General features: G+C 38.8%; 3 protein-coding genes across 4 annotated transcripts in view; all 3 read left to right on the forward strand.

Annotated features, from left to right (window-relative positions):
* The first annotated feature begins 1,169 nt into the window (after nt 1-1,169).
* Nucleotides 1,170-4,805, forward strand: LOC139970507 (uncharacterized). Its single transcript, XM_071976271.1, has 5 exons — nt 1,170-1,414; nt 2,377-2,457; nt 2,957-3,009; nt 4,246-4,404; nt 4,658-4,805. Exons 1-5 carry the CDS (start codon nt 1,265-1,267, stop codon nt 4,803-4,805), a joined length of 591 nt encoding a protein of 196 aa, XP_071832372.1. The 5' UTR covers nt 1,170-1,264.
* Nucleotides 4,806-5,218: 413 nt separating this feature from the next.
* Nucleotides 5,219-9,282, forward strand: LOC139971337 (uncharacterized). Its single transcript, XM_071977690.1, has 3 exons — nt 5,219-5,315; nt 5,736-5,871; nt 6,257-9,282. The coding sequence occupies exons 1-3, from the start codon at nt 5,222-5,224 to the stop codon at nt 8,613-8,615; spliced, it is 2,589 nt and encodes an 862-aa protein (XP_071833791.1). The 5' UTR covers nt 5,219-5,221; the 3' UTR covers nt 8,616-9,282.
* A 2,916-nt stretch (nt 9,283-12,198) lies between these two features.
* LOC139970803 (leucine-rich repeat-containing protein 9-like) overlaps nt 12,199-23,499 on the forward strand; it is a 33,378-nt gene continuing 22,077 nt past the window's right edge. For both annotated transcript variants that reach the window (XM_071976812.1, XM_071976813.1), the window contains exons 1-9: nt 12,199-12,430; nt 14,168-14,291; nt 14,932-15,153; nt 16,280-16,420; nt 18,488-18,551; nt 19,593-19,663; nt 20,403-20,585; nt 21,300-21,455; nt 22,379-22,587. In XM_071976812.1, coding sequence (XP_071832913.1) covers nt 14,217-14,291; nt 14,932-15,153; nt 16,280-16,420; nt 18,488-18,551; nt 19,593-19,663; nt 20,403-20,585; nt 21,300-21,455; nt 22,379-22,587 — 1,121 coding nt within the window. In that variant the 5' untranslated portion in view covers nt 12,199-12,430; nt 14,168-14,216. The remainder of the gene's footprint in view (nt 12,431-14,167; nt 14,292-14,931; nt 15,154-16,279; nt 16,421-18,487; nt 18,552-19,592; nt 19,664-20,402; nt 20,586-21,299; nt 21,456-22,378; nt 22,588-23,499) is intronic.

Raw genomic sequence — 23,499 nt, forward strand, 5'->3', positions numbered from 1 at the left:
TAAGCTGTCATGTTTCTAACGCCTTCGGCGCATTAACAAAACAATGGTTTCACTTAAAATCAGTCAAGTCGATCAAATAGTTTGCTTCATCATAAAGTGAATAGGAACCCTATAGCAAAAGAAGTTACGAAGTAGTAGTAGTAAGTTGAGTCTCGTCTATCCGACATGCTCAGTGATTAACCTCCGCCACGTATCACGATCTTGCGCAAGGTTTATTGCTTCCTCGAAATTGTTAATATTAATGTCCTTAAATTGCGACTTTATTTTTCCAAGCAAGGTATAGTCACGGGCCTTCCTACTGGTTTAGCAGTATATGTCTCAGTGCTTCTCTTAAAGCAACCTTTGCTGGAGCGTCCTCCTGGAGTCTTGCTACATCACCGAAAAATCTCAATCTTCTATGTGCGACTAGGGATGACCAAGGTGTTTGGTTGGTTTCGTTGTAGAGCTCATCATTTGATAACCAATTGTTATTGGTCCACCTAATGTTGAGAATATTTCGAAGTAGTCTCCTTTGAAAAGTGTCAATTTTGCGATCAAGATCCTTCGTTGTGCCCCACAGTTCGCAATTGTACAAAAAATACTCTTAAATAAAGACTCAAAAATCCTAAGCTTAATGTTCCGGCTTATGTTTTTGCTTTTGAAAATGCTTGACAGTGTGTTGAAAGCACCGTTGGTTATACCAATTCTTCGGTTAATGTCTTCTTCGGTCCCCTGCAAGCTTCCAACATATTTACACTTCTTCCAAGTTACGAAAGCGCCATGAAAAGTCATGTTGTGACCCAAAGCACGCGCGTGTCGGCGCCCGCGTGCACTGGTTGCAACTGTTTGTGTGTAGAAAGTACAGAAGTAAGAAATGTAGGGCCTTGTGCGCATTCACGCGCGCATCTCTTATTTCGGAAACGATTTACCTTTGACAAACTACTGTATACAGCAATGTGTCAATATGGCAAGTCCTATGATAACGCATCACACGCCCTTTGAGCAAACATTATCAACGCGCATTCCAGTATTTATGCGCAATGTGAAAGCGCGATGGGTTGTCGCTGCATTGGCCAATTAGAAACTCATATACATTCGACGCATTTATATTATGCTCAACCACGATTGGTTGACACTCTGTTGACGTCACACGAGAGAGACGTATACATACACACATGCTTGCCAACCCCATATTCAAGCATTGATATGTTGACTCGTTCACCATAAACAAACATTTACAAAACTTTACCAATCTACCTTACCTATTTCGAACTTATACATTGAAATGGTTCGCATTTTCTCCTTCGGAGTAGCTTGTGTTTTGCTCTGTGTAGTTGTGCGTACTATTATTAATGTGCCTTTACACGTTGATTCGGAAAAACTTGGGATTTGTGCTGACGTTAATACATCTGAAATCGCCGCCAGTCTCAAACAGGTAATCAATTGAATGTTAATCTCTTTTATCCAATTGTATTCTTAACTCAGTATTCTGAATCAGTAAAAGCACCCACCCAGACCTGCTTTGGATGTACGGCAGTAAACTATTCATTACTGTGTTGCTAAAGATAAATTCACGGACTAGTTTATCAAATAGTTGTGTAACCGTGACTGCTAAGTAAGTAGTTTTATGATAACGTTTTCATTTAGAGTATGGTGGTATTGAATTCATGTAGCAGGTATAACTTATACCATTTATATTCCAAGGTAAAAATTCATAAATATTGAAATTGAAAATAAATTGAGGGGAAAGCAGAACCTTTCTGAAATTTTCTTCATAAAAATTCTTCAGACATTTGGTGTGCGTGTTAGTGGGGGGTGGGGGGGAGTTTAAATGAATATTTGGGGCCCTATTTCCCGTCCATGTGGGTGGAGGGGTGGTGGTAGTGATGAAATGGAAATATTGGATAGAGATCATTATTAAAAGTGGATAAGAGCCTTTTTATTTGTGTATACGAATTTATTATACACATATTTAGTTGTAAACCCCCATCTACATACCTTGTTCCTAAGTCAAAATATGGTTGACTGAATGTAAACTGTTTTAACACGATAAACCCTTGATTCTTCAAGGAGTTCAACAAAGTATGGAGAGGTAAGTGGTTTGTTATGTCATCACGCGGTAAATGTTCTTCCAATGTTTTTCTTTCCTATTATAATTTTCTTCTTGAAACATCCTTGAAATGCGATACCGTTGGAATGTTTACTTAACAGTCAATGTTTTGTGTATTTTAGAGTTTCATTTCATCAAAATATAACTATTTTCAACTGATTTGTCGTGATGTCAACATTCTCTCTGTTGTTGCTAAATGCAATTCATGTGAACGAACAGTCTTCTTTTTGAAGGGAAATCCTGCACTTTTCACACCTTGATTCATTTTTCTTTTGTAACGGCTTTAGACCTTGGACCTCACTGACGTGAGATGTTACCCTGACCCTGACAATGCATCTCTTTTGAAGTGCCCACTGCGACCACTAAGGGTACGTATATTACTTAGTAATGTATCCCCCTCCTCCACCCCCCACACACACACCCATCTCCCTTCATCGATTGTCTCTGTTCATGTTTGTTAACACTTAAAGTTTAATTAAAAGATTGTGTTGTGTCCTCCCATGTAGTATCCAATAGATAAGTTGCTTTTTTTTTATAAGTAACAAATGCATCAAAGACTATCCCCACCCCCACCCTGCTACCTGCTAACGATACTGGCCCCGGAGGTCTTCTATTACAACACTACATTTAGGCAGAAGGGGAAATTCATAACATAAGATATATAAACCTATAAACGCATAGTTTACAATCAAAGAAAACGTATAAAGTCGTAACATACTTACCCACCAAAGGCTGCTATGCTCTTAACAAGTTTTCTGTTCAGTCAGTTTGCATAATCAAGGTTACCATGCAGGTATCAGTATATATGCACGAACAAAGTAAAATCTATTTGGTAGTTTATTCATGTACGGTATTTTCTTTTTACAGATGACGGTTAAAGACACAAATAGTTCGGGCTTTGCTGATGGAGATGTTGCCTGGTATCTCGTTTTCTCCTCTCACGTCTTTAACTTGGGTTTTACCTTTTCCCCTCATCTGTTTCCTCTAACGACTATCAAATATATCACCATGTAAACCTCTACTCATGCGTTACCATATATAGCTAGGACCCAAACAAACCACCCTAAACACATGCAATTTCCCACCCGACTAGGAAAACGTATATTCGAATATAGTCATAATCCGTTGAATAGCGTTCTTGTACTAGAACAGAATATTTATATTTAAAAAATGGTTTCTGAATGTAAATTGCTTATATTTTATGCATCAGATACAAGTATATATCATAATTAGTTTGCAGCTATAAACTAATTAGTTATAGTTGATCTTTGTTTACCATATCCAATTTCCCACCCGACTAGGAAAACGTATATTCGAATATAGTCATAATCCGTTGAATAGCGTTCTTGTGCATGAACAGAATATTTATATTTAAAAAATGGTTTCTGAATGTAAATTGCTTATATTTTATGCATCAGATACAAGTATATATCATAATTAGTTTGCAGCTATAAACTAATTAGTTATAGTTGATCTTTGTTTACCATATCCAAGCAATGTTGGATGATTTTTATTTCATGGAATTAGAATAGGTCTATAAGCATATTGAAGGTTCGGTCAAAAATTTTGAATTACATGCATGTAGTCATCCGGGCAGTGAAGTTTTATATATTTCAATTGTATAGGTCTTTAATGACTTGCTATATAAGACTAAAACATGACATTACTTTCGTCAACAAATATATACCGTTTACCGTATATCATATATAAGCTAGAAATTTCGATGATTTTCTGCACGTTTGTATCTAATTAATTTATGTTCAGTTTGAATAACAATCTCTCCTGTCATCCAAACTTGCATCGAAATTCTCAAACCCTGCCTCATTAAACACCAGCTAAACAGTTTGCAAAGATGTCTTTAAGTTATCAACAAGGAACTCAGTTTAAAAGTATTCGCTTTGTGTTAAATATTTTTAGCATTCTGCAATTCATTCTCAGTTGTTGTAGATCGTTTCATTCACTACATAACTTATAACCACGTTATTTACAAAGTGGTTAGATTAAATTAAAACACCCCATGGGTGAGACCATTTGTGACTTCTTGACCTTAATTATGAACACTCTGTTGGGATATTAAACAAACTAAAAAAAATCACCGTCTCTTTTATTCTCATTTAACCCGAACTCATTTCTTACTGGTCTTTTTTATATCTCAGGTATTCTCTTGACGAGTTTGAAGAACCATCTTTGAAGCAATGGATTGTCTCTAGCGAGACCTTTGATGAGAGGGAACTTGTGCGGTACCGCCAGAACTTGACAAAAGAAGTCGATATGACTTTACAGGATAAGGTAAATCTTATATTTAGATGTTCGATGTAGGACTTATCTAGCATGAAGTCGAGTTTTGTGCACATTTTTTTTAATATTTTAAATTATGTTTCATCATTGCTCTGCAGATAATGAATGTGTCACGTATGTATCTAAACTCTGAATAAATAAATGTTTAGATTTTGCACAAACGCTTCCTTTGTGTTGAAAAAATAATGTTTTTCTTCTCGTCTCCTCACAGTTCAGACATACACTGAATCGATGCACCAAATATTTCCTGGACTCTTTCCGACTTTTTAGCGACAAAAAGAGTGGTGGAAATTTGAACCTCACAAACCTGACGAATACTGAAGATGAATATTCAGAGTTTGAGAATGATCACGTGACAACTGGAGCAAGCACCGAGGACGTGGTATCATCTGTCGTCGACTACATTGTTGACTTATAACACCGAACACAGGGTATCACCGTGCACACTAGAGCAGGATTCATGGCATTATACTCATTGGCAAAGTACATCTTTAACATCCTTTCGTCATCGGTGGACCAGTTGCTAGTCTTTCATAGAGAATTCATCTCCTTAGTTAATCAAGTCTTCTTTGGTATGATTTGTTACTTCGAGCAGATTCCAATTGAGAACTCAATGGATTATCAATGGAATATGACTTGCTCAATTACTACCAAGAATGATCGACTGAAGGACGCCCTCACTGATCTTCAAGTGACCACCTTCCTGTTTGTTCTAATTTGTGGTAAGTCTCGTGTGGGTTGATCTCGTAAGAATGTTATCACATTGAAATAAGTAACTATTTAAACTTCATTAATTGTTCTTCTAATTACTTTTTATGTTCTTGTATTTCAGGTATGATCATCCATATCGTGCTTCATATATACATGAGGCGACTCTCGAACAGAAATCATGATCCAAATGAACACCTTCCCGCCCTCTATGATAATGGTAAGAATTATTCTTATAGGCTGCGACTTCTGTAGATTTATATGTACCTTCACTGTGTAATTTAGTAATATGTTAATTTGATTTTCAAGCGAAGAACCAACATCTTAACATTAATTGTTTATATATGCACATCACACCTCCTTAAATGTTAACTTCAGTTATCATCTTCCCCGCAATTTCACTTAATTGTTTCGAAGCTGGTCAGTATATTCGTTAAGAACAAAACATAAGTTAATGGATTCTTCTTTAAGAGGCCAACCAAATAGTCACAGGTTGAATTTCTTTACATTGTCTAGTTAATCTGTCTCCGTTACATGTCTTAAGCTAACTTTATATCTTGGATATTCCTATCCATCTCATTATTCATTTGTAGATCCAAAATCAGATTATACATACATATTCCTTTTCAACTCACTTTAGCTGACGGTGGCATTCCTAAGGACAAGAACATCGAACAGAACAGCATATCTAGAACTGTTCAGCTATTGCCATGGGGATCTACCTCGTATCACACTCGTGCACTTGAAGAAAACATCGGTCATGAGATCCGGCAGAGGTAAATCCATATAATGATGAATAATAGTGGCAAAAAAATTAACATAATAACTGACATTTGAAAGCGACTCATTATCATATCATTTCCTTGCAATCGTGATAAATTAAAGACCGCTTACTAAGATTCTTCTCTTTCCTCCCAATATGTGAACCTTAATCATAGTTCCACTGTGATAACTTAGGGAGAAACAAAGAAGTTGTATATGTAAAGATAAAAGGATGGGTTCGGCCTCCCCACACCTTCCCTTTTTGGAACTCCCTCTCAGGAAATTTGAAACTGGACTTAAAATTAAATTAGGTGTAGAAAGTAGTCTTATAGTATTACAAAAAGATGAGTGTGTAGCTTTTCAACGAATATAAACTGTTTCTTACCTATTGTTTCGTAGACGTTTCCTACACCCAACTCGTTATTCACCAACAATAACAATTGACCATGGTGCCAGGAGTATCAAAGATGTATTTCGTCATGAGTCTTCGTCATCTGTCTACACCACCTCCATCGTCACAACCTCCAGTCTGCTATCTTCATCAACTGTTACCACCTCCAGTCGATCATCTTCACCCATAGTCAGCAGTTTCAGTCGGTTGCCCCCAGTTCTGTGTCATTCGTCATTCTTCACTGTCACACCAGACGTCATCTGCAGCTTGAACAAAAGAAAGAGATCTGCACACAACCGACCAGACAAGATCACTTCCTCTGCATCTGCTTCCAACCGTAAATCGACCATTGGTGGTACGAGCACGAAATACGGCGTTCCATACAGAAACGAAGCACGCATGTTACCATTGGTTACTGATACCACTTCAAGATTGTCGCTTTCCTCCAGTGGCTCGACTTCCAGCCTGTTGTCTTTATCAATTATTAGTCAAGAGGACTACACCGCACCATCTGTTGATGATGTCATGGCATTTGACAGCCTTTACTCAGAGACCGAAGCTAACGAAGATCCATTTGAAGATGACTCCTACCATCTCGAGCTTTTGTTTCCATCATCCGATGATAGCCTCTACTCTACGATCCAAGAGAACGACATTCCACGCAATAATGGAGCATACGCCATTGACTTACCATTGGAGTTTGATAACTTCTGCACTCCATCGCCTCCCACCAGTGGCTCGACTTCCAGCATGCTGTCTTTATCAATTATTAGTCAAGAGGACTACACAGCACCATCTGTTGATGATGTGGCATTTGACAGCATTTACTCAGAGACCGAAGCAAACGAAGATCCATTTGAAGATGACTCCTACCATCTCGAGCTTTTGTTTCCATCATCCGATGATAGCCTCTACTCTACGATCCAAGAGAACGACATTCCACGCAATAATATAGCATACGCCATTGACTTACCATTGGATTTTGATAACTTCTGCACTCCATCGCCTCCCACCAGTGGCTCGACTTCCAGCCTGCTGTCTTTATCAATTATTAGTCAAGAGGACTACACAGCACCATCTGTTGATGATGTGGCATTTGACAGCATTTACTCAGAGACCGAAGCAAACGAAGATCCATTTGAAGATGACTCCTACCATCTCGAGCTTTTGTTTCCATCATCCGATGATAGCCTCTACTCTACGATCCAAGAGAACGACATTCCACGCAATAATGGAGCATACGCCATTGACTTACCATTGGAGTTTGATAACTTCTGCACTCTATCGCCTCCCTCCAGTGACTCGAGTTCTAGCCTGGTATCTCCTTCCGATTCTTCCTCGCTTTTAACTCAAGAGGACTACGTGGATCCATTTGCTGATGATATATTTGCATCTGACAGGTCTAACACCCAGTCACAGGCAGACGAAAGCAGTCTCTTTGATTTTGAGGCATCCTGGGACTCAGAAACCGATGAAGATGAAGTGTCCCATTACGGTAATCCTTACCACCTTGAATTACCATTTGCAAACTCGTTTGGTAGCGCTGAATTCACGCAGGTGTGCGACATTCCATTTGGTTTTGAGAACATCTCAACCATCTCCAGCCTTAGCAGTTCATCCAGTGACATCACCTCCAGCCTGGCATTCTCTTCCTCTAATTCATCGATCAGTAGTGAAGATGACGTCATCGATGACGTCAATAATGATGACATTCTGATGAGCTCTGGCGGGTCTACCTACCAGCCAACTGAGTACTCCTCTTTTGAGTATTCTACCGGCTTAACGACTGATGAAGACGAAGATCCATTTAACGACGACTCCTACCACCTGGACTTACTGTTTCCATCCTGCGATGGTAGCCTCGACTCTGCAGTGATACAGGCTTATGACGTTCCAAACAGAAATAGAGCCTGCACCCTTGAGTTACCACTGGCAACTGACTACATCATCCGTCCTCTCCGACACAACCATATCGTTGAAACCGCCAACCGCAGTAACGATCTTCGCACCGAGATAAGCGAACAATTCACCGGCACTGGAAGTCTTCCAACCCGTCTACTGTACCAGGAGTTACTGTTTTCATCCTTCGATGGTAGCCTTGACTCTACAGTGATACAGGCTAATGACGTTCCAAACAGAAATAGAGCCTGCACCCTTGAGTTACCTCTGGCAACTGACTACATAATCCCTCCTCTCCGACATAACCATATCGTTGAAACCGTCAACCGCAGTAACGATCTTCGCACCGAGATAACCGAACAACTAACCGGCACGGGAAGTCTTCCAAACGGTCTCCTGTATCCGAATCTCGAAGAAACCTTATTTTTTCTAACTCTCAATTTGATCCAAAATCGCCTTTTCAACTGAAACTTGCCTGCTGTGAATTATCTAGAATCTCTAAAATCTCTAAATTCTCTAAAGTCTCTAAAATTGTCTTTTTTCCAAACTACTAAAATATATTTTTTATTGTTGATGACTCGTACTAAAATAAAATTAAAAAAACTAATACATTGTGTGTCGGTGTTGTTCATTTCTAGTCTCACATGGGTGGTTAAATGTAATTAAGGATTATTATTTGCATTTTTATGTTATACAACCATCACGTAACTTAAACTCGGAGAAACCCTATCTTACTTTACTCAGCCAATCAGAACGGAATCCTTTATAAATATGGCTTTTAAAGGCATCCGTAAATTCACTTTTTGGAGAATAGCGCCTCATCAGGCCACGTATTCAGTGGACGGTGGCTGCAAGCATGCCGGTCGCAGAGATGTCACCACCTCTGGCCAAAGGCAAGGATTCACGCACGCCACCTAGTACGCTTTTGGTCGATTTGACCGACCCTCTGCGCATCCTCCCGGGTTCTTTTGCGACAACGAGGGAGACATGGTACGGGATCCTAGGCCACAAAAAAAGCACCATGCCACAGCCAGAGGTATTATCGCCAGAGGCCTGTCTTGAACCCTAGCCACGATTTACACGACCGACGAGGAATGAGTCTTTCGTCACCCTCTATAGCATCGGCCACCACATCAGCTAGTAAATTATATGGTTGAGTTAATATATCAAGACTTCAGCGAGGACTGATGAAAGAGCAAAAGAATTTTTAAACTGTATAATCATTGATGGAGTCGAACTCAGTTCATCGGGGTTACCAGTCCACTGCTCTACCCTCTGAACCATTTGACGAGTTAACTTTCTACGAGCTTAAATTGGTGTTCTTGGTTGGATACAATCTATTGGTAACAGTGGACGACACTGCCTTCAACGAAATCTCTATTCATCCTGTTTTACTCTGCTTAGAACAACAGATCTGAAAATCTTTATTTACAAGAAGCTCATGCTTCAATGTCTTTGTTTACATTGCAGCAAGCAGTAAGAATGTCGTTAATGTACAATAGGCTTGATACTATCGATGACTTCCAAGCAAGCAGTACAATAAAACGGATTCCGTGAAATCTTCTTATTCACAAAAGGTTGCTTCAGATTCTGCTCGCAAGTAGTATTTACATTTTTATGTTATACAGGGTTGTCCAACTTACGGCCCGCGGGCCACAGTCTGGCCCGCCGCAGGGTTGCGTCCGGCCCGCCAGAGATGCTCTACGGTGCGAAATTTAGTGAGCAGATTTATTGATAACAAGTTGAAGCTATAAAATCAATCATTCGAACCTTCTATGTCCAAAAAATGCATACAGGTCAGTTTGTGTGACACTCTCTCAGCGGAGAGGGGGGGGGGGGGGGGTGCCGGCTGGACTTTATTCATCTGTTTTATCAGGAAGGAAAATAAATCAGTGCGCTCCGCGCGCAGTGTTCACATTTTGTTGCCTTGGGCTTCAGGCAAAAAATTGAGCGTAGGGTTCATGCGGCCCTTCCTTCATCATAATCATTCCATGTGGCCCTCCTCTGCAAAAGGTTGGACAACCCATGATGTTATACAACTATCACATGACTTAAACTCGGAAAAGCTATCTTACTTTATTCAGCCAATCAGAACGGAATCCTTTAGGCTAATCCCTTTTCCTCTTCTCCCATCCTCCACTCACAAGGCCCGTATATAACTACGCCACTAGGATAAGGTTATTGCCACATTATGAACCATCGATATTATGCCATTATATCTTATATTCCAACAGTGATGGTAATCGATCAGCATCGCTCTTTAATTGGGTGAACGTAAAGCCTTGGTAATATGACAAAAACTTGTTGTTACACTTTTGAATTTCACGCAAAAGTTTTCATAACTTAAAGTTTGATTCATCGATGTGTTGGGTGGGACGGGGTAGGACGTGCTCTCTAGCCCCCTAAAGTTTCCCCGTGATATGCATTTGATGCAGGTGCGTTTTAGCACTTCCGAAGTTTTAACCTCACCCCTTAGTGTTCGACCCCCCGACCCCCGCCCCCTCCCCATACTTACTTTGATATTTCTGGTGCCGCCACTGTTTACAAACCTAAGGTACAGAATTTGCGAGGGACAAAACTCAGACAGGAGTCTGGGAGTCTTCCATGCCCACCTAACCCGTATGCCATATTTATTACAGTACTGTGAGATTATGTACCAAGGTAATTTATAAGCTGTTACATCTCATGATTGAATAAATTATGACTTGAAAAGTATCTGTAATGCACCTGCAGGCCTGATGTGAAGATAGGGGAGGGGCGGGTAAGTATGACCCCTTATTTCAAGTATTCACGTTTAAGAAAACAATTATGAAAATTGTCTTTGTCCCATGTTTCCCTGATTGACCCTGGGCTCCTGGGCTGTGACTCACTTACACCTTACTCGGGGAAGGTGAAGGTGGGGGGGGGGGATTGAATAGACAAACGCATTATACACAAATCCTCTATTAAATTCGAAGTGGATTGTTTTTCCAGATCAGATGGCTACATAGTCGTTAATCCAACTTGTCTAGATTTGTTCCAGGGTATACGTATTGTCAATTATATGAAGAGTTCGGAAATGATGTGCCTAAAAACTTGCAGTCTCGGCAAATGCAGACTTGTATTTCTATGCCAGCTTTGGGGCTTATGAAACTATATACTTGCCGACATACCCTTTCTTGTTTCATCGATTTCTCCTAAATTCTATAGACAGGATTACATCGAAGTTTCCACTTAACTGCATGTAGCAGACGTCATACAAAACGCAGTCCGACCGTCCATATAACTACCCTTAATTGTAGTTATCAATGTGTATGTGGGTGAATTTATAAATTTTGAAATAAAATATATGAAATCTTTAAACAAAATCCACCCACATACACAGTAGCATGCCGTCACAGCGCAAAAAAAGAAAATATTTAAAGGGCCTACAGCAGTGTCGTAGCAACGGCCGTGGCGGTTCGTGGGCGGCGGAATTTTCCCCAAACATCTGGCAGCCCCCCCCCCTCCTCCTCAAAGTTTTGCTTTGAGAAAATAGGTTATGCCTGCCTGACAGCCCCCTCCCCCCCCCCCCCTAGAAGAGCACTGGGCCCTTTAAACACAAATGTCTATAGGTACCCCTAGACCTAGAATACTCGTGTCTGAGTGCGACAATGGTGTGCATGTCTGTTTATTGGCGTTGGGTGGATTCGAGAGGGGACAAGTTAAGATGTAGTAAATCTCATAAATGACTATAATAACACTCTCCTCGTTGTATCCTCACCATGAGACATGAGCCCCTCCGCTAAGCAAGAATATTAAACGTTCAAAGCCTCGCCACTTTGGTACAGTAAATAAGTAACAAAAGCGACTACAATCGTATAATAAAGAATGACAGATTGACCATTTTAATCAAACCTGTATATAATCCAGTGTTTCCTTAAAAAAAAATGTTTTGCAGGTCTGTAATGCCCCAGTCCTGGACTGGGTCATCTTTTCTGTTGTAACGCAAACGTTTGCGCCAACAGTGATTACTTTGTAAAGGAGCTCCACACATAACACGAAGTAATTGTGATCATTTTATGTGTATGTTCCCCCTAACACCATGGAAACTGGAAAAGCTCATATTTGGTTGTAACTTAGGTTTTTCATCGTATTTTCCTAACGAAAATAACTTGTGCTTTAGTTTTTGTCGTCAATTATACATGAATAGCTGCTTGGAGGACTTTAAAAAACTTATTGAGGACTAACTCATGCGTTGATTGTGTAATTCCAGAGTTCCTTATCTCAGACGGTCATTCAAGGGTTCCTTGTATTGAAACATAGTAAGTTACAGTCCCAGTTTCACGATATACTTAGCGTATGTAACGTACTGTAGGCCAACGTTATGCCTAACAGTAACATTTTGACTTGAGAGATACAAAAGACAGCTACATAACTTATAATTACTCTCGTTATGATGGCATTCTAATGAAAATTTAACAGTTTTATTTAGACTGTCACAAGTACCAGGCTTTATAACAGTAGCCAAACCACACTTAAGCTAGGCTACACTACAGCTCTAACTTAGGCCTAGGTTACATTGTGCTAAATCATGAATTTGCCACAGTCTGATGGGACAATACTTAACTGAAATGGCAAATATGGAAAGGGGTACAACTATAGATTACCCCTCCAACACGCAAGTCCATTGTGTAGCCGACTACACTGTCAAACGTACACACAGTGCCCATACAGTACAACAAAGATTAATGGATCTCATTATAATAGCATGGACACTTCGAAGTTCGGACACCTAAGCCTTAAAACACCCCAAAACTATATCTTCTGGTCTAAATCACCTGAAAATATACTTGATATGGTGGGAGAATTGTGTTATATTACGATACACGGCCAAACTTTCTTTCCTGCAAACTGTTTTCATGTTGTATTTCAAGAAGATTCTTCGTGATTGTGGAACTGGTATTTCTTTGCTAGAGTATTGCGAAGTTCGGACACCCAACCCACAGTGTGGCGCTGGCGATAAAATTAGTGGCGCAGTTGCTCTTTCAGTAATTATAACAGACTTCATAGATCTCCGTCATTTTATTGATAAATATGTAAGTACTTACTTACACATGGGTCATTTTGGAGAGAAAATAACTGTAGCTTTGTAGTTTTTCGTGAAATTGGCTGTTGCTATATGTTTTCATGGTGAAATTGTGTATTTCTTAGGGTGTCCGAACTTCGCAGTGTTCCGAACTTCGCAATACTGACTATACTGCAAGGTATCCAAGGAAGTATTCAGCGTAGCCACTCCTGGGGAACCTTTGGGCTTGGTCTTTTTGAAAACTTCCTTAATGTTAAACTCACTAGGATATGATTGGGGCCAATGATAGTGTTAGTTAAGAAAATGTATGTGACACAAACTTGTCTTTTATCAAACCAATTTTGTAGTTAGGCCTAGGCCCTATACTCACTAATTAAGAGCTACCAAATGGTTGTAACCACATAGATATCTTAGTTAATCTGAGGCATTCAACTACAGCATGTGCAATTAGTCTTGTTATAACTTGTTAAACAGCCCAAGCCAAAATGAAAGCTAATAGCAATTTAAATATTGCACATCTATCAGGGCTACTTTCTCTCGATATCCAATAAATTCTGATTGTTCCAAGCCTGGAAATTGGAACAAACTTAAATTTGTTTATTGAAAGTTTCAAACTCTGGATTTGTTACCAAGATGTCACTGGTTTCAATCCTTTAGTAGTCATAAGTGTCTTTCCACCTTTTCATTTTAAGGTAACAACCTGTAAAAACAACGGGGACTGGTTTCTCATGAAGTTCTCTGAACATATGTTTGTCGCCAGAATGGAAATCAGAACAATTAATTTTCTTGCTTTGTCCCAGAGAATATGTTAACATTTTCTTTAGGTTTTTAGGACAATTGAAAACTAAGAGCCTGTAATAATGTTTATATGATCATGATGCAAACTATGGGAGCTGCTCCCTAATGAAGTTCCTAGACTCCTTTCCTGGACGAGTCTCAAATTAGGTCAAACCTTTTGTATGCTTTGTCCTAGAGATGTTCATGAAATACAAAGGCATGTGAGAAAAGGTATTTGTCAAACAATGGCAGAAGACAACAGCAATCAGGATGACCGTTTACTGTCCAACAAAGAAGATGATGACTTCCTCAAGGAATTGGTAAGAAGTTAAACTCAAACATACTGAACTTACTGTGTACATTGACTATTATGAACTTTTCTTGCGATGTAAAAACATATCAGTTATGGATGCTTTGATATTTAAGCTTGTGGGAGGAAAGCTCTGAGTCACAAATATATGGAACTGTTCTTGAATTATTTACATTGCAAAGAAATATATCTTTGTAGATTCTTCTTCTAATCACGAAATCAGCTATAACATTAGTTTTCGTTCAGACACATTTCAAATATACTTGATCGCTGAAACACCTTCAAAACACTATAATTGCAAGATTTACATCCCTATACGGCAACTTTGACTCCAGTGTGATACAGTAATTCACCAGATGTAAAGTGTAATTTCAAGTATAGAATAACATTATAAAGTCCAATCATGTCTAGATACTAAGTATACATGCATTTATTGAATGAGTGACACTGTGCAGGGCAATGATGAGGGGGATCAGGAAGGGCGTAAGGAGGTGGAAGTAGGTTCAGCATGTACTATTGGAAACCATCTGTACATAACATTATTTTTGAACGTACTATCATTGTGTAAGAGTCACAGTGTGCTATTTAGCTACGAAAGTATTGAACCATGTACAATAGCAGACTCCATCTCTTTGTTTTTACCCTTGAAGTGCTCCTCTAATGGCATCAGCTACGGCCAACTCTCAAAAGGAGGCGGGGAGAGCATAACAGAGCTGGAGTTCTTCTTTACTGGATTCACTCGCATCGTTGGGACAAAGTTTTTCCCAAACCTGACCCTGTTGAAAGTAATGGACCAGGAAGTGAGAAAGATTGAAGGGTTGTCTTGTCTGAATAAGCTGAAGGAGATTTGGATATGTGACTGTAAATTACAAGTAAGGAAAACATGCGAGAAGAAATTTTGCCATTAATCATATCTTGCTGGCTGTATAGGTAGCAAGAACATGACAACTGCCTGTACATAGACTTACATTTACAGGGATGTGCTCACACTGGGCGGCACTGGGCGACTGCGCCCAGCAGTTCTGAATGCCCCCCAGCACAAACAGTATTTTAAACATTTCCGCCCGGCACTTTTTTGATGATAATTTAACAAATTTTACCATAACCAAAAGTTGGGAGAATACATGGCACAGAATAGGAAAAATAGCACCACCTAAGCATACTTCATGTGCAAAATTTGTCCAGTGGGGAGGGGGTACCCCACCCATGAGATCCCTATTCCAGGGTGTGGATCACGCTACCGCACAATCTGCCCGGCACTCAAATATTCCTGAGCACATCCCTGTATGTATTGTATACACATTTATATGAAAGCAGCGATAACCTGGAAAATACAGAGCAGTGAAAAAACTTCCAGCCCCAATCAGGATTCAAACCCAGGCCTCCTGCTCTGTATGCACTCATTCACCCTTAACAGCTAGGCTATGGACATGATGTATACTGCCTTACTATATTGGTCAGTCATGATGCTAGTAAACTAGAAATCATTTGTGAATCCTAAACCCAGATCTCAAAAAGGATACTTTGAACAATACAGTTGATTGTAATGGAAATAAATGACCAAGGCAAAATGAAAATAAATGTGAAACATGGACGAGTTGGACAATCCAAAAGTGCACAAAAACTTCCAGCGTTTGTTCAAACCATCCTTAGTATCTCATCATTAAACAGTAGTGGGCTACTGACATTTAGACTGGAAAATTTTTGAATCTCCTTTTGAAGAAGGTCCTAGTATAATAACAATGTCAAACCACCTTTGAAATTCTTATACATTTACCTACACTGGCTGTATAATTTTTTTACTGTTCTTACTAGAACAACAGTTTGTTAGCAGCTATTTTCCCCTTATGCTTTCTCATTATTTCAGTCATAAACTTAGTCTTTAGTGTGAAGATATGACTGTTATGATATTAATTTGATTGAAATAAGCAGTGGCTTGAAAAAATAAGAGAAGAGAAAGAAGTTAACTAGTTTTAATCTTTACTTCTTTTCATTCAGGGTATTCAAGGACTAGAAGGCTGCAAAACGATAACGCGAATGTTCCTTTACGGCAACAATATCAGTAAGATGGAAAACATCTCTCATCTCAAGGAACTAGAGACATTGTGGCTGGCAAGGAATAACATCATCAATATTGAGGTACTTTAAAATGGGAGCTTGAGATGTTGTGTTTTGGGTTAAATTTAGAGGAGTACAATGATAAACTTCAGTGTAATGTTTTAGTCTTAGTATTCTTAAAAATATGTCGAGACTTTTGAAAAACTGCAAAGATGGTTCCAAAACATTCCTTTAAAGTCAGAAGCAAGCTTATAGTGGCTGTGTTACTTGATTAAGGGAAGACACTTGGAAATCTGGAACATATTACTATTATTATTTTGTGTCTACTTTTATAATAATTTGACACTAGCTGGTCTTCCACTAAGCAACATGACACATTTGTTATAGTGTCAATTTGTGCCACCTTTATAATGGTAACAATTTAAATTCAGCTTGAAAAACAAAGTTTCTTTCTGTGCAGACTGTAACTTAGAGCCTGAAGTTGTTATCCACGTTTGCCACAGTCAATAAATGAACACATCATTTAGGATAGCAATCTAGTAGTTCCTATGCATTAGGTGACGTAATATCAGTTATAGTTTGTAAGAACATCTCAGTTAGAAAACTGGTGTTTTCCTGAATGCACCTCCAGCAATGCTTCGGTTCACCATGTCACTGGCATGATTATTGTGATAATATATATTTTGGTTATGAATCTTCTCCATTATGATTTACAAGCACAAATATTTTGAGTAGCTGATAGTCTGATTAATTGATTGCAATGGCATAGCCAGACTTTTCCATCTGGGGGGGGGGGCAAAGGGGGGGCGAAGGGTCTGATTAGTGGGGCAGACTAAGCTAGTACAAAAGACATACCAAACAGTTTGCATGACAAACTGTGGCAAATCGGGTATTGTGTCAGCAATGTAGGGTACAGATGGTCACTCTAGTTAGCTGACGTTTTATGTTATTTCCACATAGGTATTATTAACGATAAAACAGATCACTGAAAAAGTCATCGATAATTCTCTTTAAAATCTGAATAGACTATGCTCTTTCTGTCAGTATTCAAAGATGATCAGCATGATATCTGACTTGCCTGGGAGTGCAACCACCCCCCCCCCCAATCAACAAAAGATGTTAACATTCCCCCTTTGGGCCCTTCTTTTGCACTGTCTAGGGCTCACTCAAACAGTCTAGCGAAGGTTAATTCGCCTATTCTGATGACTGTCTGCGAACTTTTCGACGAATTTCGCGCCTTATGATAAGGTGACCATATTTTCGTGACTGAAATCGGGGACATTTATTGCGTGACTGATATGGGGGAGGGGTTTAAGGGAAGGGGCTGTCCCCCTCCCCTTTTTACAATTATTTTACTAATAATGTGGGATATTTTCGAAATTCCTGAACATTTTGACAAATCGGGGACATTTTCGGGGACACTTGTTCATCGGGGACAGCACACTGTAATCGGGGGCTGTCCCCCAAAATCGGGGACGTCTGGTCACCTTATTGGGCCTATGAGCTCAATACGGAAACACAAACGTATATTCTAGGCTGTTCTGTGTTGAATGTACCTAACCCAAGAAACACAGCGCGATTGGTCGCGTAGGCATAGCAAAACTTGTTGTACGGTAAGTTTCAGTCAAAATGCAAATTGTTTCTAAATACTGTGATATTCATTCTGCCATACACACCACTCACGTTTGAATCATTTCGGAACACAATCCAGGGATCAGGGAAACTGAACGTAGCCTCCGCTTGTGAGTGCCACGGAGACCGTTTAATTAAATTGCCAACCCGTTTCCACATTTGACAATACAGAGACAGTGGCGTTTTTTGCGCTGCTGCTTGGGTCAAATTCTTTTTCAAGGCAATGTTCCCACGGAAGTGATTTTTATTTTGGCCACCCAATTTTGCAGATAGAGAATTAGGTAAAAGGTAAAGAATAAAAATTACATAAAAACCATGGTAATATGCACATAGGCCCAGTAACATATTTAGTGTGCATTCAAGTTTTTTTTTCTCAGTCAATAATTCCATTGGGGGGGCAAGTGGGGGGCGAGCGTTTCAACTGGGGGGCTCCCGCCCCCCTGCCCCCCACTGGCTATGCCACTGATTGATTGAATGATTGATTTATTGATTGATTGATTTTCTTCAATGTTGCAGGGACTGAGTGAGCTATCCAAACTGAAGGATCTAAATGTTGCTGGAAACAAGATTGAAAAGATAGGTTTGTATTAAAGATTGTGAGAGAAATTGTGATATCACAGTGATGTAAAGTTAGTTACCACCGTTGTGCCAGAGTTTTGTATTGTTTGGATGTTGATCGGTAAGGTGGACCACATTTGATGAAGTTATTCACCCAAAATTGGTAAAATGACTAAAATGGATTTTGTTTTTTGTTCAGCATGAATAGTAGTCTTATTTGAACTCTCTATCAGGTCTGAAAATAGTGTATTTGTTGCTTTTCAACGTCACTTTTTATGTAAATTTTTATGATGCAACTAAAAGCAAGTTCTGCTTCCAAGCATCTGTTTTTAATCGGAACATAGCACCTGTAAATCTACTAAACAGCAGGGCAGGCAGTGTGGCACAGGGTTTCTAGATTGCAGGTTGCGCCTGAAGAAATAGATAACATGTCATTAAATTGGGGTATTAGTTGTTGTTATCAACTTACCTTTCTCAATTCTTAAATGGTTTAAACATCATTCTCAGAGTGTGATTATTTAGAAATACAACATGCTACATTTTTCATGATTTTGATTCAAGACAAACTGGAAGAAAGAGACACATGGATTTCAAATGGCACAATGGGATGAGTTTTGTCCTATTGGAGATAGGGACAAATGGTCACCATCTAATGTTTGATATTAAAACAACAGCTGCATGTAGTTTATAAGAGTTAACCGTGCGATGCATTGACTGCTCATAAAAGTTGCTTATTGCATATAATTTGTTGATATGATGTTTCTGTTTATACTCAATATTTTGGAAGTGTAATTTGTTTGGTTTCAATGACTCTTTAAAAAACTGTCTATTCAATTTTCGATGTTTTTTATTGATATAGAGTTTTGTCTTGTAAGAGGCATATGTAAATCCATGATTATCTGTTCATTGTGGAAGGTGTTAGCCACCCCCCCCCACCCGACCCCCTCCTTCTTTACTGGATAGTTGTACGGCTATAATACACATTGTTTATACATAGGAGTGCCATTAAAATTGCAATTTATTGTCATTAATCTTCTTTTTTTGTATGTGCCATTCTTTATAGGCCATTCTCTTGACAGTCATAACAGCTTGGCAAATTTAAATTTGTCTGGGAATAACATTTCTACACTTAAGGTAAGCCATGCTGCATTATCTGTTTATTTACATATTAAGTAACTTGTATGCTTTTATTCTGTATCAGGGCTAGAAATAAGCTAAAAGAACTGACATCAAATTTGCCGAATGATCTTTAAAACTGCTGTTTGTGGGTATAAGTGAATGAGTGTCACCCAACATGCAAATAGTCTGATAACAGCCACAATTTATTGTTAGTCAGTCGTATAAACGTCACAGTTTCAGCCATGTGATAGTCTGTTAACATTTCAAGGGAAGGCATCTAGCCTATACAGGGCTGTCATTCCAGTCATAGCAAGTGCCAATAGGCCTTAGAATACTTACCTACAAGTATCTTGCTTGGTGTTGTTTTTTGTCATTAATTAAGCAAGAAAAGACTCCTTCATACTTAAAACCATTTATGACACAACTTTACCTGAGTGATTCTGGTGAAAAGTGGAATTAAGTAGATAATTGTATTAAGGAAATGCAACCACCTTTTGTCATTGTAAACTAAAAATTCCACTGTTTGCCCTCTTCAATATTATTTTCAGTCGTAAACATATTAGTTTATTTACATTTGCCAGTCAAGACTATTACACATATTATGAGACCTTATAGTTTGTGTAAAATTTCAATTTATTCTAATTCATTAATGAGTTACGATAAGAACTAATTAATTTATTTACTCTTTCGTTTAAGTCCTAGCATCCATGACATGTGTTGTGATGAATTGTTTCTTTCTTTTTGTCATTATTAGGAGCTAACTCACCTGATAAGATTACCAGGGTTGAAAGTTTTAGGTTTAAAGGACCCTCTGTATGCACCCAACCCTGTCTGTTACCTCTGTAACTACTCAACTCATGTACTCTACCACCTTCCGGGCTTGGAACGACTCGATTCTTACGATGTTTGCAACAAAACTATGAGGGAAATGGCAGAGGTAATGCTATAAATTAAGACGGTCACATATTTTGCTCAACAAACAGTTAAGGGTGACAATTTTGTTGGAGATTTGCCAATGCAAAAATTGTTATTTTAAAAATTAAAAAGCATGGGTGCCTAGAAGGGGATTTTATACCAGTTACCTCAAAAATACAAGGACTTTACAAAATTATCTCTTTCTGAGCAGGGGTCAAACCTTCCTTACATTATGGGTTGTTTACCAGAAGCAGTAACTATGAAGTCAGTAATATGTCAACAAATTCATATTATTCCAGTAACCTTTGATATGTTAACATTAATTGACCAATGCATACTTTGTGTACAACGTGAAAGGTCTGTGAACACCTAGGAACAAGATTGTCCTTATCACTCTAACAGGTATTGGAAATCATGAAAATAGCTGCAATGATGTAACATTTATATCATGCTCCATTAAACTCCACAAAAAAACTAGAATCTGAAGCATTTCACAACGACAAATTTTGGATATACACTAATACAGACAAACAAAAGGCCTGAATAAAAAGAAAGTTTTTTACTCTAGATATAAAGCAAGCAACCGAAAATTTCTAATATGCAGAGAGAGAGGGGGGGGGGGGGGGAGGGGAGGATGGAAGAGTGAATTCTAATGAAGTTAATGACAAGTATTTGTGCAAGGTTGCTGTTCTCCAGCATTCTCTGAAATGTAAACATGTTGTTTCTGTTCCGTCAGGCTACCGTGGTGAAGAAGAAGATGTACTACAATATGAGAATCCAGACTTTAAAGAGAGATCAGGCAGACATGCTACAGAGACTGATGAAAGAGAAGAAAGCCTGCATCAGGGAAACTAAAGAGAGGATTAGAAAACTAACCAGTGCTATTAAAGAGGTTAGTCTGCTCTAGATATCAGGTTATTGATTTTTTGAACGATGAAAGTCTCTGTCTATCATTCGTAATCCTCGTACTCGTTGAACGTCTTACCTGGTAGTGTTGTTCTCTGTGCTTTCAGGTAAGGTAAAGAGATTGTTTTGATGGTTAATCTGGTTTGGGTACTTTTGGAATATGTTTATGATGTGTTAAGTGGGGGTTTGTTGTCTAGGGGATTATCCATGATCCAAAGTGAACTTAAAATTTACAACTGAACGGACCATTAATGTGTGTAATTTTTTTCTGTTAATGTTGTTGGTGTTGTCAGTTTGATCAGCAATATAGTGTTTGCATTATTAACAACCTACTCATTTAAGAGTGCTAGAAATACATGATCAGTGGGATAGGTGGTGATGAATGTACTGCAGAGCTCTGTAACGTGGTTTAATGTCTGTTGCTGGTCGCTGCTGTTGATAACCTAAAATTTATTTCCTTTGAGATGTTTGGCTATAGCACCATCAGATTGTGAACAAATAAACTCACATTTGCAACTTTTAAAAAGGTGCTTTGGGACATGGTTGCAGAGATAATGTTAATGCCTCAGATCAAAATAAGGAGCCATCAAAAAAAGTTTTCACACAGGGAGAAGGAAAGGAAGAAGAGAAGGGGGAGGGGAGGGGGGCAGGGCAGAATGGTCAGCAAACCGGTTAGATCAGCAATTTGTGTAAAACTGCCACGATGTTTGAGGAATCCCAAACCTCACCCCCCACCCTCAGCAACCAAAACACTAATCCCCACAAAATTTGGAGCTGATTCATTTTAATACACTGCACTACTTATGAAAATATTTGATGTGAGGAATATTACTGTAAAGATCAAGCACATATCATTATAATGTCATAGTAACTGTTTAAGACAATTTTTCCCGGGTTATTTTCTCCCAGGTCGAGCGGGAGTTGTGCCAGATTTATAACGTGGCATTTTTCGAAGAAGCAGCCGATCTTCCGACCTTACCCAGGAACGATGAGGGACCCGGTAGTGGCACCGAAAGCGACACTCAAAACAGCAACGATCAGGAACTACCTCTGAATCTGAAAGCAAAGTTAGCTAGACTGAAGGCACGACTCAGTCTCTGCTATGACAAGCTCAGACAGTAAGTGATTGGTGATAAGCAATTTTTGGATCATAACGTTACTAGTAGATGAAAATAGAATGATATCATAGTTTGTTTGTCATGGGCTTCTTTGTAACTTAGGCATGCATCTTTTTGTTGTTTCAGTATTCTTTAGTATTTAGAGTAGAGGGGCCTCTGTATCTTATGATAACCTACAAATGAAACAAGTTACACTGAAAGCAGGAATCTAAGTTTGACTCATTAGATTTTTACAATATTTCTTCCAAGCAATATAGTCTGTTTCTTCTTAAGAAATTCTTTTGCCTTTATGACATTATTCACCAGTCATTCAATCTTCTGTTTTCTCTTACAAATTTGTTTTTTTATTTCTATTCATTTGTGTGTAGACTGGAAAAGTACATTCCAGTGCTTTGAATCAATTTGTCTGTTTTCTCTCACTTACAAACTGGTTTGTATTTCTATCCATTTGTGTGTAGACTGGAGAAGTACATTCCTGTCCCTTTCCATCGTTTCTTATGTCTTCTCTTACTTACAAACTGGTTTGTATTTCTATCCATTTGTGTGTAGACTGGAGAAGTACATTCCTGTCCCTTTCCATCGTTTCTTATGTCTTCTCTTACTTACTAACTGGTTTGTATTTCTATCCATTTGTGTGTAGACTGGATCATTACATTCCTGTGCTTTCAATATATTTGTCTGGTTGCTCTCACTTACAAACTAGTTTGTATTTCTATCCATTTGTGTGTAGACTGGAGAAGTACATTCCTGTGCCTTTCCATCGTTTCTTATGTCTTCTCTTACTTACTAACTGGTTTGTATTTCTATCCATTTGTGTGTAGACTGGATCATTACATTCCTGTGCTTTCAATATATTTGTCTGGTTGCTCTCACTTACAAACTAGTTTGTATTTCTATCCATTTGTGTGTAGA

This window comes from Apostichopus japonicus, chromosome 8 (genome assembly GCF_037975245.1).
Source record: "Apostichopus japonicus isolate 1M-3 chromosome 8, ASM3797524v1, whole genome shotgun sequence".
Lineage (NCBI taxonomy): Eukaryota > Metazoa > Echinodermata > Holothuroidea > Aspidochirotida > Stichopodidae > Apostichopus > Apostichopus japonicus.

Excerpts from the sequence above, each read along its gene's own strand:
- LOC139970507 (XM_071976271.1), top strand. The coding sequence starts at position 1,265 with ATGGTTCGCATTTTCTCCTTCGGAGTAGCTTGTGTTTTGCTCTGTGTA. Across the intron at positions 2,458-2,956 it reads GCCCACTGCGACCACTAAGG|ATGACGGTTAAAGACACAAA; the intron begins GTACGTATATTA and ends TTCTTTTTACAG. Across the intron at positions 4,405-4,657 it reads CTTATATTTAGATGTTCGAT|CGACAAAAAGAGTGGTGGAA; the intron begins GTAGGACTTATC and ends CCGACTTTTTAG.
- LOC139971337 (XM_071977690.1), top strand. The coding sequence starts at position 5,222 with ATGATCATCCATATCGTGCTTCATATATACATGAGGCGACTCTCGAAC. Across the intron at positions 5,316-5,735 it reads TCCCGCCCTCTATGATAATG|CTGACGGTGGCATTCCTAAG; the intron begins GTAAGAATTATT and ends AACTCACTTTAG. Across the intron at positions 5,872-6,256 it reads GGTCATGAGATCCGGCAGAG|ACGTTTCCTACACCCAACTC; the intron begins GTAAATCCATAT and ends ATTGTTTCGTAG.